This window comes from Sitophilus oryzae, unplaced genomic scaffold, assembly GCF_002938485.1.
Source record: "Sitophilus oryzae breed Bouriz unplaced genomic scaffold, Soryzae_2.0 scaffold_471_pilon_pilon, whole genome shotgun sequence".
In the NCBI taxonomy this organism is placed as follows: Eukaryota; Metazoa; Arthropoda; class Insecta; order Coleoptera; family Curculionidae; genus Sitophilus; species Sitophilus oryzae.
Window position 1 is genome coordinate 1,079,450 of NW_022147053.1, and position 13,614 is coordinate 1,093,063.

The following is a 13,614-nucleotide window of genomic DNA, read 5'->3' on the forward strand; positions in this document are numbered from 1 at the left end:
ATCAGTATGCTTCGTTCAGTTACGTATTGCTCAGAACTTGCAAAGGCCATCCCATGCTCATAGCTTTAATTGGTTCTTATTTGTCAGAAAATAAGACAGTTTTTAGCATGAACGATGACCAAATATGGGAGTATATTAGATTTATGTTTTCAAAGGGAGATTACAGGTTAGTTGGTACAAGTTTTTAATTATTTATATAATTATAGAATAGTCTCACAAACTTATCTAAATAAACTCCCTAGATTTATACAGAAGAGACATGGGTAATTTTGGACCAATGACCAAATTTTAATTGGGTTTATTTGTATTTTTTTACTCTAATTTTGGTGACCGCCATTTGGTAAATTTTTATTAGTTGCTGTTTAATATCAATAATTATGAATGTATGAAACAAGCCCTAATGTAAAAAAATAATTTTTACATATAATAAACATTTTATTAAAGAAAAAAATAACTACTCTTTCAAAATAGTAGATGTTTTAAAAAGACTGTTTTTGATAATAACTTTTATTCTACATTTGGCCTTGTTTGGTCATTTACAAAATTAAAAATTGTTTATTTTTAATTTTGTATTAAAATCAGAATTTATGCTGAAGTGATTAAGTATTAAGTTAAGATGGAAGAGAAGTGCCAGTTCTTTTTATTTTTTACATATTTTATTTTTATCTTAGTACTTCATACATAAAAAAATGTTAGGGGCAGATGCTTAAATTCCCATCTCTGGTTAATATTTTCTGTGTTATTTGTTATAGAAGGACAATCAGGATAAACCACTCGTAACCGTATACACCAGTGTACACGATTTCGAGTTGTTGAGGGCTAGGCTGATTATTTTTTTTCCTTCTTTTTTATATATTTCCTTCATTATTTATTATAAGTATGTTTATAATTGTATTTTAAATTATATTTTTTTCAATTTGTAACCACTAAATGTATTAAAAAATAAAGCGTTATAACGTCACAACAAAATTAAAATTATGTAAAGAAATATTTTTTCTCCGTGTATTTAACAAAAAATCAGTAAAATATATAATAAAATCGTACATATTTTTTTCAGTATAAAAATGAGTTTAAAGGTCCCCATACACTTCCTTTTATTTTACACGGTTTTATCCGAACGGGTACGACTGTTTAGTTAAAATCGTCAGTGTATGTGAATGTTCTATCAAATGTATCACTCGTTATAATTTATTATTTTAATAGATAGATGTGTGAAAAAATACTTAACAATACAACTATTATATTTAGCGCCCAACGCGAGGCGCCATATATAATAGGTACTCTGTACTCTATATAAAAACATTCCACAGTCGCTTGTCCAGACACTCATCCTAACATAGAAATTAGTCGACTGCGTGGCGTATTGCCTATTAGTTGATTCTGAAATTTTCTATCGCTTGTATAGCCCGTTATAATTTTATTAGTTTAATAGATAAATTAATAGATATTTTAACCATACGGTTCGACCCATTTGTTCCTACCTGATAGTGTATGGACATAAACTGGCAAAACCGCACAATTTTATTCAAGTCAGTGTCGCGAGCAGGTCTTTATATATTTTTTCGGAGCATTGTACCATTTTCTTCTATTCTGGATTTTCTGGTGCTTTCTAACAGTTCGGTTAAAACGGAGCAAAATATCCGAAGTGTATGGGGGTCTTAAGACCTCATTTACGCTCAGAGACTTTCAGTCGACGCGGCGTCGATTTGGGAGTCGAGCATTCCTTACTGTCGCTTCTGAAAAGATAAGATATTTAGTTCAGTCATTGGGGATCAAAAAAGGGGTCTGCTTGGAAAAAAGTCCGGAAGTTTTGAAACTTTGCAGATTTCTAGGTTTTGGGGTCCCTACCTAAAATCCATAAAATGCACATTTCCAGACTTGCCGCCGGTGCCGCCATCTTGCCAAGATGGCGCCCAAAATCGGTATTTTGTAAATATCTCGAAAACTATGCATTTTTCGCAAAAATTTGAAGAGAGAAAAATTAAAGAGAATGAAATTTCCTATAAAAAAGGTTATACGAAAATGTTCGCTAAAGTCAACCGTTTAGGCACAAAATCACTGGAAATTTTACAATTTTGCGTAAAGTATGATATACATACATATAGTCGATTTTCCGAAATCAAATCTCGATTAGTGTCACTAAAACTAGTTTTAGTTTAGTTTCTTCAATTTTGTCATGAAATAGTGGTATATCATTAATTCGCTCATTAATAATTTATGAATAATTAATTGTCGTGCTGGACAGCATTCATTGCGAACTTACCACCAGGTTCAGCATTGGTCTGGTTGTACCAAAGATGCCGAAGAATGGGGTTGGAAGAAAACAAAAACAGGCATTACTCCAGTCACAACGTTGAAAGATCTAGCTCCAAAATCCCTATTGGCATTTTTATCCTATAAATGCAAAACCAACAACTGTGGTAAAGCCTGCGGATGCAGAAAAGCAGGATTAAAATGTTCTATGATTTGTGCATACTGCAATGGAAAATCCTGTGACAACGTCACTGAAGTGTCACTCCACCAATCCGATGAAGAGGAGTTGGACTTGCCTGTAGATATCCCTCTGGCGGCTGAAGATGAAGAGTTGTACGTATTGAGAGACCACCCTGATAGCCCAGCACAGCAGACACGATCGACTTTGACATCAATGAGTGAGATCCATCGGGCTTGTGCAGATAAGTTTAAGTTTTTAATTTACCTAGTAGAGTAGGCCTCCCGAGAGACAACGTTAAAATAAATAAACGCGCCATGTACTTTACCTCATGGGTGGTGTGGAAACAAGTACACATTTTCAATAATTAAAATTAATTATTCATAAATTAATGAGCGAATTAAGGATACGCCACTGTTTCATGACAAAATTGAAGAAACTAAACTAAAACTTATTTGATTTCGGAAAATCGACTACCTATACATAATACCACTATGTCATATTTTACCCAAAATTGTAAAATTTCCAGGGATTTTGTGCCTAAACGGTTGACTTTAGCGAAAATTTTCATAAAACCTTTTTTATAGGAAATTTTATTCTCTTTAATTTTGCTCTTCTTAAATTTTCGCGAAAAACGCAGTTTTCGAGATATTCACAAAATACCGATTTTGGGCGCCATCTTGGCAAGATGGCGGCGCCGGCGGCAAGTCTAGAAATGTGCATTTTATGGATTTTAGTTAGGGACCCAAAACCTATAAACCTGCAAAGTTGCAAAACTTCCGGACTTTTTTCCAAGCAAAAATCCCCAATGACTGAACTGATTCGTGAATGAAGCGTTTAAAATAATATACAGGGTGGTCCGAACTGTATTCCGGAAAGTTCGGCAGCATATTCTGCATATTAAAATAAGTAACAAAGTTCGTATGAATGTATGTCCTAAAATGGTTAGTTTCGGAGATACAGAGTGTAGAAGTTTCATTTTTATTTCGATTTTTTCTAAATAATTTCTGAAGTAACGTCAATATTTGGATGAAAATTGGTGTCTGAGAGTTTTTTGACAGCAGAAATTTGATTTTGATGTCAATATGACTCCTACTTGTAGAGGGCGCCACCTACATATTTTTTAACTGGTTTAAAGAGTAGTAACTTTTTGTCCGTACCTGTATAAAACAAGTAAGTAAAAGAATATACATTTACGACGTTTTTTACGTTGAAAAGGTCTCTTGGTAAAAATCGTTCCGAGTAATGGTTCTCGAGATATTTGGAATCGAAATTATCAATACCTGTCAGCATTCACATAAATTAATCATGTTGACTAAATAGTTATTAGACTGAAATCATAAATTTGAAACGTTTTTGTGTCAAAAGTTCAATAGAAACTGTTTTATCATATTTTTTTCGCAGAAAAGCTTACGATTAATTTAAAAAAATAAAAAATTTTCAAATTTATTTTTTCAGTCAACTATCTACTCAAAGTGTTTATTTTTTGTCAATAATGGCATGTATTGACTATTTCCATTCTAAATATCTTAAGAACGGTTGCTCGTAGAGCTTTTAACAAAAATACTTTTTTTACATAAAAAGTCACGAAGATGTATTATTTTTTCACTCAGTAGTTTTATACAGGTACGGACGAAAATTTATTACTCTTCAAAACAGTTAAAACTCACGTAGGTGGCGCCCCCTACAAATGGGAGCCATATTGACATCAAAATCAAATTTCTCATGTCAAAAAACTCCCAGACACCAATTTTCATCCAAATATTGACGTCACTTCAGAAATTATTTGGAAAAAGTCAAAATAAAAATGCAACTTCTATACCCTGTATCTCCGAAACTAAGCATTTTTGGGACATACATTTATACGAACTTTTTTACTTATTTTTATCTGCAAAATATGCTGCCGAAGTTTCCGGAATACAGTTCGGATCACTCTGTATATTTTTGATTATATTGTAGCTTGTATTATTTTTTTACGCATCTCTAAAATTTAGGTTAAACGATTTTGATGACGACGTCAGAATTCCCAGCGAAAAGATCAGGACATGCGTAGACCAACTCCTCAGTAGGAAAGAGCTAAAATCCCGATATATGGACCTGGCTATATTCATGCAGGACGTGAACATACCTCCAGAAGTCCTAAAAATTCTTTGGAACACCACCATAACCGACGTGATGCACACCATGAACAAATTCGCACAAAAATCTTTAGTTGTGCCATTTTATCATAGTAACCAACAAAGGTTTATTTATGGAGTGCACGATATCCATTTGAAATACCTGAAAGAAGAAACGAAGGATCATATCCACGAAATTCACAAGAGGCTGATTGATAATTATGATTTGCTGATTGATGGGAATTATGCCAAATTGCCTGATGATAACTACAGTTTTCATTTTATCGGTTATCATATGTCCGAAGCTCGGGAATTTGCAAAATTTGAAATGTATTTTAATTTGGAGTTTTTGGAAGCAAAAATCAGGGCTGTGGGTAAAGATGACGTCTTGACAGATATGGAGACATACAGAGACTTGATTACGGGGAAGGTAAGTAAATTTTGAGCTGCTTATATAAAACGCTCATTTATTTAACTTAAAAAATAAGAAGTGTTCCAAAATTATATTTGGCCGTTACTAGTGTTGGTAACTACTTGAAATTATATTTTTGGACAATTTCTCCTTTTTTCTTCTGAAAATCCGTTTTTTTTATCTGAAAAATTAAAAAAGTTATAGGCGTGAGCCACTTTTGAGAAACACCGGGTGTACCGAGTGCGTCTCAAAAGTGGCTTACTCCTATAACTTTTTTATTTTTTCAAATAAAAAAAAACGAGAGTTGGTATGTTAGTATATGACATAAATTAGGATTGATTGACGTATTAAATTGTTTTCGGTCACTCTCTGTTTGAAGAAATTTGGTTTTCCGGGTCTTTAGGCCGTCGTCGGTTAGAATTGCTTTCTAACGTTTCGCTAACACGAGTGGCTAGCATCCTCAGAGGTGTGTTTGCTCCGATTGCTCACGCTAGACTGATGCCTCCGCGTCGGCGTAGCGCGTATTTATGCGTCGGCGGAAGGGGCGTGGCTTGTTCCGGTGGTGGTTCTTCTGGAACTGGTCTACTTCTCTGTACTACTACCTTGGTCCTAGATATAGCTGGATGCCAAATTCTGTTTAGGTAGAGAGTTTCTTCCTTCCTGTTGAAATTATTTGGATGTTTGTGAATTTCAACAGCTTCCCTGACCAGACGAGGATGATATCCAGATGTTGTGGCAATGACTTGGATGTCTTCGAACTGGATTTTGTGGTCACCATCTCTTAGAGCATGTTCTGCTACGGCCGACTTGTCTGTTTGCCCTAACCTGCAGCTTCTCTTGTGTTCCGTAAGTCTCGTTCCTACTGACCGTTTGGTAGTTCCAACGTATACGCTACCGCAGGAACAAGGTATACGGTAGATCTCTGCAGAGGATAATGGTACCCTTTTATCTTTGGCTGGCCTCAAGCAGTCCTTTATTTTCCGGGTAGGTTTGTATATTGTTTTGATGTTGTGTTTCCTGAGAACTTTTCCAATCCTATCGGTGACCTGGGAGACATATGGAAGGAAGGCCTTATTAACGGTGTTATTCTGTTCATTGACGTCAAGTCTCCTCTGCCTAGGTGCTAGCGCCGCCTTTATTTCTTTCTCATTATACCCATTAGCAAGAAAGGCTTTATTTAAGTGACTTAGTTCCTCTTGTATGTGATCCTTAGCACAAATGCGTCTTGCTCTATTTGCTAGTGTTCCGATAATCCCCTGTTTTTGGCTTGGATGGTGATTTGACAGTTTGTGCAAGTACCGGTCTGTATGAGTGGGTTTTCGATACACCGTGTGATCCAAATGGTCTCCATTTCTCTTGACAAGCACATCGAGAAAGGCCAGTTGGTTGTTTTCTTCGGTTTCCATGGTAAATTTTCCATTAAATAAAAACCCGAAAAACCATATTTCTTCATACGATGGCCGCGAAAGCCTAAACTACTACACTCTTTGTTTCACCTGAAATTACTACAACTTTTAATTTTTAAATGGCACCCTTGGTATTTTTTGCTTTATTTGATAGAAAATGACACTCTAAATAGAATGACATATCATATGCCAACTTTTGACATTGTCGCTTAAAAAAATTGTATTTTAAATTTCAATCTAGAATGCCATGGCTGTGTTAAAACACCTAATTTTTAATCAAGGAGCCTTGGAAAAATAGATTTGATCATCTAATGTTTTTAGTGTCTTGTCCTAACCGCTTAAAAGATGTCATTCTATTCAGAGTGTCATTTTCTATGGAATAAAGTAAAAAATACGGAGGGTGCGAAAAACAATTTAAGTGACCGAAAACAATTTAATACGTCAATCAATCTTAATTTATGTCATATACTAACATACCAAATCTCGTTTTTTTATCACAAAAAATAAAAATGTTATAGGTGTGAGCCACTTTTGAGGAACACCCGGTATATACAAATAAATACAAAAAATAAGAAAACGATACAATAAAAATATAAAAATAATACATACCTACATATTAATAAAATTTAACATTTTTTACAAAAAACTCACTAATATTATAGTAGGTCTTTGCTAAAAGAATATAAACGGGAACGTTATCTATTACAACACTAGCCGTTGCCATACTATACGAGGGTTTTCTGAAAAGTGTCTGACTTCACAATAATGCAAAACTTTTTTTGAAACTTTATAACCTAAATCTGTTTATTGATAACACGACTCATTAGCAATATGTAAATTATATTTATTTCAGGATGCTGCCTTAGATACCAAACTAAACCATTACAAAGAATTTATAAGAAAACACGGTGCCAATCTGTATAACTTTCCTAAAACCAGTATTATACAATACGCTTTGCAGGAGAAAAAAGATTCCTGTATTTACGACACTGCCGTAGCTTATGCCAAGACTTCTCCCAGACTTTTCTTCAAGTTTATGTAAATATTGAATTTTGTAATTTTGTTAGTTTAACATCGTTATTTTTACTGCAAAAAGTTTCTTGCAAAATATATTTTACTTTTTTAGTCGGTCGGTGAGTGAAGATTTAGACGAGTTCCAGAATATCAACATACGAGATGACATAACCTGTGCCTGTTTTGTCAATTCTGTTAAGCATATCCTTCTTGGATTCTCCAGTGGAAAAATTAAGGTATTGAATGGAGGACTTATTTTAATGGATAAGTAATGTATCCTCCTTGGATAGACTATTTTTTTATTATTTGTCTGAGGCTCAGACATAGCTTTAAAAAATAAAATTTACTTTATTTTAGTTATTTTATGAGAGATATGAGAAAGAAATATCAAGTTTTGCTGGTCATTCATCACCCATTAAAAATTTGATTATTAGTCCGGATAAAAGTCATTTTTTGTCAATTGGTTCGGAAGGTTTGGTGAAATTTTGGAAATTTTCTGATGACAGAAGAAACAGCATAGAATCCATAGGTAAATATAATTTTTTTATTACTAACTTTCAACTAAACTATGCAAAAAGCCTGATTTTTATGCATCCATTATCAGTTGATACGATATGGTCCGACGGCGCTCTGATTGGTCATAGCGTTTTCGCGCCACTTTTATCCGTAAATTTTTTACTCCAGCCCGTCAACGGAGAAAGATCTACGATAACGGACGTTTTGACACTTTTTTGACATATTTAATCTAACCTTTATAAAAATATAATAGTACAAGAGCTAGCAACGTCGGAAAAACGAGAATTTTAAGAAAGCTGGTTCTTTAATATATCTTTTGCTACGCTCTCCTGACCATAGTGTGGGCCGTCTGGTTGCCGGTAGACTACTGCGCATTACATCTGTACAGGGTATCTCATTTTCGTATGTTTTATGGGATTTCTCGTTTATGAGCAGACATATAATGATGCGAATTTCACATTATTTTGCTACTTTTTTATAAAACTAAATATGCTACACATAGGTTTGTCCTAGCCTCCTTAGTTTCAGAAATACAGGGCGAATTTGCGATGCATAGTAGTGGGCAGATGTTGAATACAGATATGGGGATGCGCAGTAGTGAATGCAACGTCTACTGGCAGCCAGACAGTCCGCACTCTGTTCAGGAGAGCATAGCAAAATATATATTAAAGAACAAGCTTTCTTAAATTTCTCTCTCGAAAACGTTGCTAGCTCTTAGACTATAAATAAAACAGCGAAATCGTTATGGAAATGAAAATATAAAATGACACCAATCACAAGCAAATCGTATATCCGATGAATATTAGGTAATTACGCCGGCTGCGGTTGTGGTAATAGGCAAGGCTGAATCCATTGTCCTCGCCTTGTATTATATCTCGGATCTGCCGACTGAATAGATTCCCGTGAACTAGTCTTTTAATTAGTTCCTCTAGGTCCAGATCCGATAACAAACGGTTGGTACTCCCCACGCCTGCCTAGCATCAAACGCGCTGGCCGATCCGTACGTAAACTAGTCTTTTATTTAATTCCTTTAGGTCCGGATCCGATAACATACGGCAATACGGCTGGCATCGGGCTCCTGCCTAGCATCGGGCTACGCGCGCTGGCCGATCCGTCACCGTCGCATATTTTGTTATATATCGGTCACAGTCTCGATCCCGGAATAGGTCCCGAGGAACTAGTTCTTTGAGAAACCAGGAACTAGTTCCTTTCATTCCGGGGTCGGAATAGTTCATTGGAACTAGTTCGTTTATGAACTGCACACCTCTCATACACTCTCCCCCCTTATACTGTTTATTCAATAGTTCTATATTATTTTTTAATATCCAAAAATAATGGTTAGGATCGCCAAAAACGACTCAAAGCAACTGGCAAGACCTCTTCAGCCCGGATAATGGAGAAATTCAACCCAAGAAAGAGATAACTCAAAAAAACGACCATTTGGTCTCCGCGGCTTTCGCCACCTCCTTTCCCGTACCTCCTTACGCAGTCACAGGCTCCAAAAATGGGTGCTGTGTCGTCTGGGATTTGGATACTGGCAAAGAAGTGTGTTCAATCGGACCCAGAGGTTATGAAATTTCTTGCGTACATCTGTCATCGCGTGACGTCATTTTCAGTTATGATGATCTGATCAATATATACAAATTCACAACCAAGAACAACAAGATTGAAGCTGAGTACTCATCAGCTTTATACAACAAGTACAAGGTAAGTAATCATTACGGTTCTACTCACGGGGGAACTATTCTAACTAACATCTCGTTTTCATCATCAAGATTTTTATATCTATAATTTAGGGAAATATTAAAAAACATTTTACTTATTAAGATTACAAATTAAAAAACGTGAAATAGTTATGAGCTTTATTAATTAGCTTTTGTACCGAATTTTTAGTTTGACAAATTAGCTCAACTCCCATAGTAATCGTAGTAATTGTTGATTAACGTTTCACGCAGGAAAGGCAATCTTTTTCTTGATAATTGTAAGGTGCGTGAAAAGATTATCCACTTACAAGACATATTTACCGTTTTTTATTTGAGTCTATGGATTTCAACTGTTTGGTATTTTATATATTTTTTCTGCTTTATGCGATATATCCAGATTTTGCAATATTTTTAGTATTATGTATATTTTTTCAGATTTACTTATTTATTGTTTCTTTTGTTACAAGGTTAAGGCATTTTCTCCCTTTGGTAAACAGGAGATAATAGCGGTGAGTCACAACAATATCAGGCTGTGGAACGTCAATACGAAGAAACCACAGGATCATAACCTCAATTTGGAACCAGAAGAGCAGTGCTTGTGTCTGGCGCTTACTTCAGATTTGAATTATCTGATTTTTAGCACCGAGAAGGGTAAAATATATTTTTGGAATGTTCCAAAGAAGGAAACTTTGCATGAGATTAAAAAGTAAGGTAAGTGCTACTTTTACATATACTTTGTTTGTCTATAGATGTTAAAGAGATATTTATTTATTAAATGTTAGTAATTCATTTATACTATTATTCTTAGTCTATTTTAAAATACTGCATGATCGAAAAAAGCGCGTCAGCGAAGGCTATAAAATGAAAATCGCTGTCTTTTATATAAATCTATGGAAATGTCATTGATCGTCATTTTCCCAGCCAACTGGACCTCGTCTTTTCGCTCATACGGTATATGACATATATTTACATTCTTATTGCTTCTATTTCTGATCTACAAGTTGATGTTATTAAGGTTTTCAATCTAAGGTCTCATCTCTGAGATACCATCTCTGAGATGTACCATATTAGATTGGTCGAGTATTGGTTACCAGTTGACCGGGTTGTATGTTATATTTACTAATTACCATGAACTTGTTTGTTTGTCGATTTATCAGTTTTGGAGACCTTCGAGGGAAACAGCGTACACAATGGTATCGTCCGCGTAACGTATATTGTTATGTCTCTCCGTTAACTAGTAATGAAAATTACATACCATACTGCAACCTGATTTGAGTGACGGAACGACGGATGCGTATAAAGCCGCCTTAACTCTTATTCAATGCTCTCGCTGACACATACTTGTATTTTTTATACTAATTTTTTTCCTCTGCAAAAATTTTCGAAAAAAAAAAAAAAAAAAAAAAAAAAACATTCTACATTCTACTAATAGGATCGGACAAGAGAACTTTGCAACAGTGCTACATACACCCCAATAAGGATAGTACTGAACTGTGCTACACCAGTACACCCCTATTTGTGGCTCACTGGAAAAACAATCAGCCGTTTTTTCCGTTGGTTTCCAGTCCAGAGAATAAGATTCAGGTTTACAGAGGATATTCTCTTATTTCTGAGACGGATAAAATAAATGTTACGGTAAGAGAAATAAATGTTTATTTTCATTTGTTAGTGAAAATATTATGTTTTTCCTCAGAACACTTTAGCCACAGAATTGCATATATAGAAATTTTAAATATTTTCCATTTTTAAAAAAAAAAACTCTCAAAAACGCCTCATTCGTAATTTGAGGGCGGGAATTCTAATGCCTTTAAGGACGAATCTTAATTTAAAGTGACAAACAATATATTCACTATATAATTTTAAAGCCGGAGTCTCATGCATCCGAAACCCGATGGTACGACATCCGAAATTTGAAGTTATCGTGTGAAATAAAAAAGCCTGTTACATATATCCGAAAGTTTGTTCCGAAATTTGACAGTTTTTTTTTTTTTTTATTTTATTTATATTGCATTATTATTTATTATTCCATGTATTATTGAGAAACACTTAAAAATAACTTCCTCGCCAAATATCCCGAAATTGCCCACTTTCCACTAAACTTGATTTTAGAAACCAATGTTTTCAAAAAAGTGAGGTTAAAACACACGATATTTCCGCTAAAACAAAATTTAACTTTATACGACGTCGGACAATTAGTTAAAATATCGGATAAAAATTGGTGTCAACATTTCAACCAATAGGAGCACCCGTCGGATCGTCGTGTCATCGGATTTCGGGTGCATGAGACCTGGCTTAGCAGCAGCTACTCGCTACAAATTGAAATAAGTAGAAATAACTTGAAAGTGGCATAACAAGCTTACTAATCAATCTTACTTTGACTGCATTCAAGGGTAATAAAGGACCCCTATTGCCACTCTCGCCCAAAAATAGTTTATCAGGGATGCTACAAGCTCTTTGTTTTGACTGTTTAAATGCTTCTGCATATTTTCAATCCACAATTTCAAAAATGCAGTAAAAATCTGAAAATTTAGTTCTTAAAAGAACTGTTTGTGCTTTAGAAGTGCCAAATTTAAGAAAAAACTGTAAAAAAAGGCAAAACGAGAATTTTCCAAAAATTCAACAACACTGATATTATAGCTGTAAAATACCGACTGTGACACACTAGGATAATTCATATTAATACACGACAAGATTGAAAGCTGAACATTGGCGCAATGTGACCAACAAGGCGATACTAAAATCATCATTTAAATCCACTTTTGCATTTAAATCTAAATAAAATATCTGTTATAGATCAATGCCGTCTCTATTAGAACAGCCTCGGAGCGAGATTTATGACGTCACGCTAGTTAGATAATACGGATTAATAAATATGTTGTAGAATACACGGAAAACATAATTATTCCCTCGTATTTTGGTTTGTATTTTAAAATGATATAGTTTACATAAAAATATGTACATAATATACAGTTAATGAATAATAATATACACCTATTTATAGTAATAAATACTCATAAATAAACATACTATACAAATGCAGCAAATGTTTCTACAATATACAATAATGAATAGGTAAATATTAAGATAATGGGTGAAATATAAAAATATATTTTAAATTTTTAGAAAAAAAAAAAAAAAAAAAAAAAAAAAAAAAAAATCAATATCTACTAATAGTGATGTATTATTATTTGCATTGACAAATTTATATGTATATTTTGCAAGTAGGTATTTATGTTCGAAAAATTATATTTTGCAAATAATACAAAAAAAAAAAAAAAGGCGTCAGCGATGGCTATAAATAAAGACGTCATTTTATATGTAAAATTATTCCAAATTTTTGATTTTGGGATTTAGGTCTGGAAAACGCTGATTAAGTTTTCATTTGGTTTTTCATTATTTTTGGTTTAAAAAACGTTTCGGCTAACATTATAGCCTTCATCAGTGTTGGGTCATATGAAAAAAATAGTGTCGAATATAATCCAACAAAATTACATATAAAATATCTTCCACAACCTAACCTAACACCACATAAATGTTTACTGCAATTAATAAACTAATATAAACTTGTCAAAAGATGACCATATATTTTAAAATTATTATTTCTTTTAACACTAAAATTAATTATATAATAATATTTAAATGTAAACTGTACTTCATTTTTAAAAATACAAACCAAAAATACGAGGAATAATTATGTTTTCCATGTATTCTACAAAACATTTATTAATCCGTAGTATCTTACTAGCGTGACGTCATAAATCTCGCTCCGAGGCTGTTTCATTAGAGACGGCATTGTGTCAGCATGGCTGCAAGTTGCTAACCTAATAAAATTAACTTTGAAAAGCCTGCTGGAACTGTCAAATTCAAAGCCAACTTGCCTTACAGACTATGCCAATCATTTGCTCTATAAAGTATAATGAAGAGCTGTTTGGTATTTTAATTTAGTCAACAAATTTAAACATTTTGCTAAAATTTCATTTCTACTCAGCAATACGTAACTGAACGAAGTACAGAA

General features: G+C 33.9%; 1 protein-coding gene across 1 annotated transcript; it reads left to right on the forward strand.

Annotated features, from left to right (window-relative positions):
• The first annotated feature begins 39 nt into the window (after positions 1-39).
• LOC115886200 (apoptotic protease-activating factor 1-like) lies at positions 40-11,322 on the forward strand. The gene is made up of 9 exons (XM_030905288.1): positions 40-166; positions 4,426-4,978; positions 7,220-7,404; positions 7,493-7,616; positions 7,738-7,909; positions 9,239-9,603; positions 10,067-10,250; positions 11,032-11,234; positions 11,293-11,322. The coding sequence occupies exons 1-9, from the start codon at positions 54-56 to the stop codon at positions 11,320-11,322; spliced, it is 1,929 nt and encodes a 642-aa protein (XP_030761148.1). The 5' UTR covers positions 40-53.
• Positions 11,323-13,614: the final 2,292 nt, after the last annotated feature.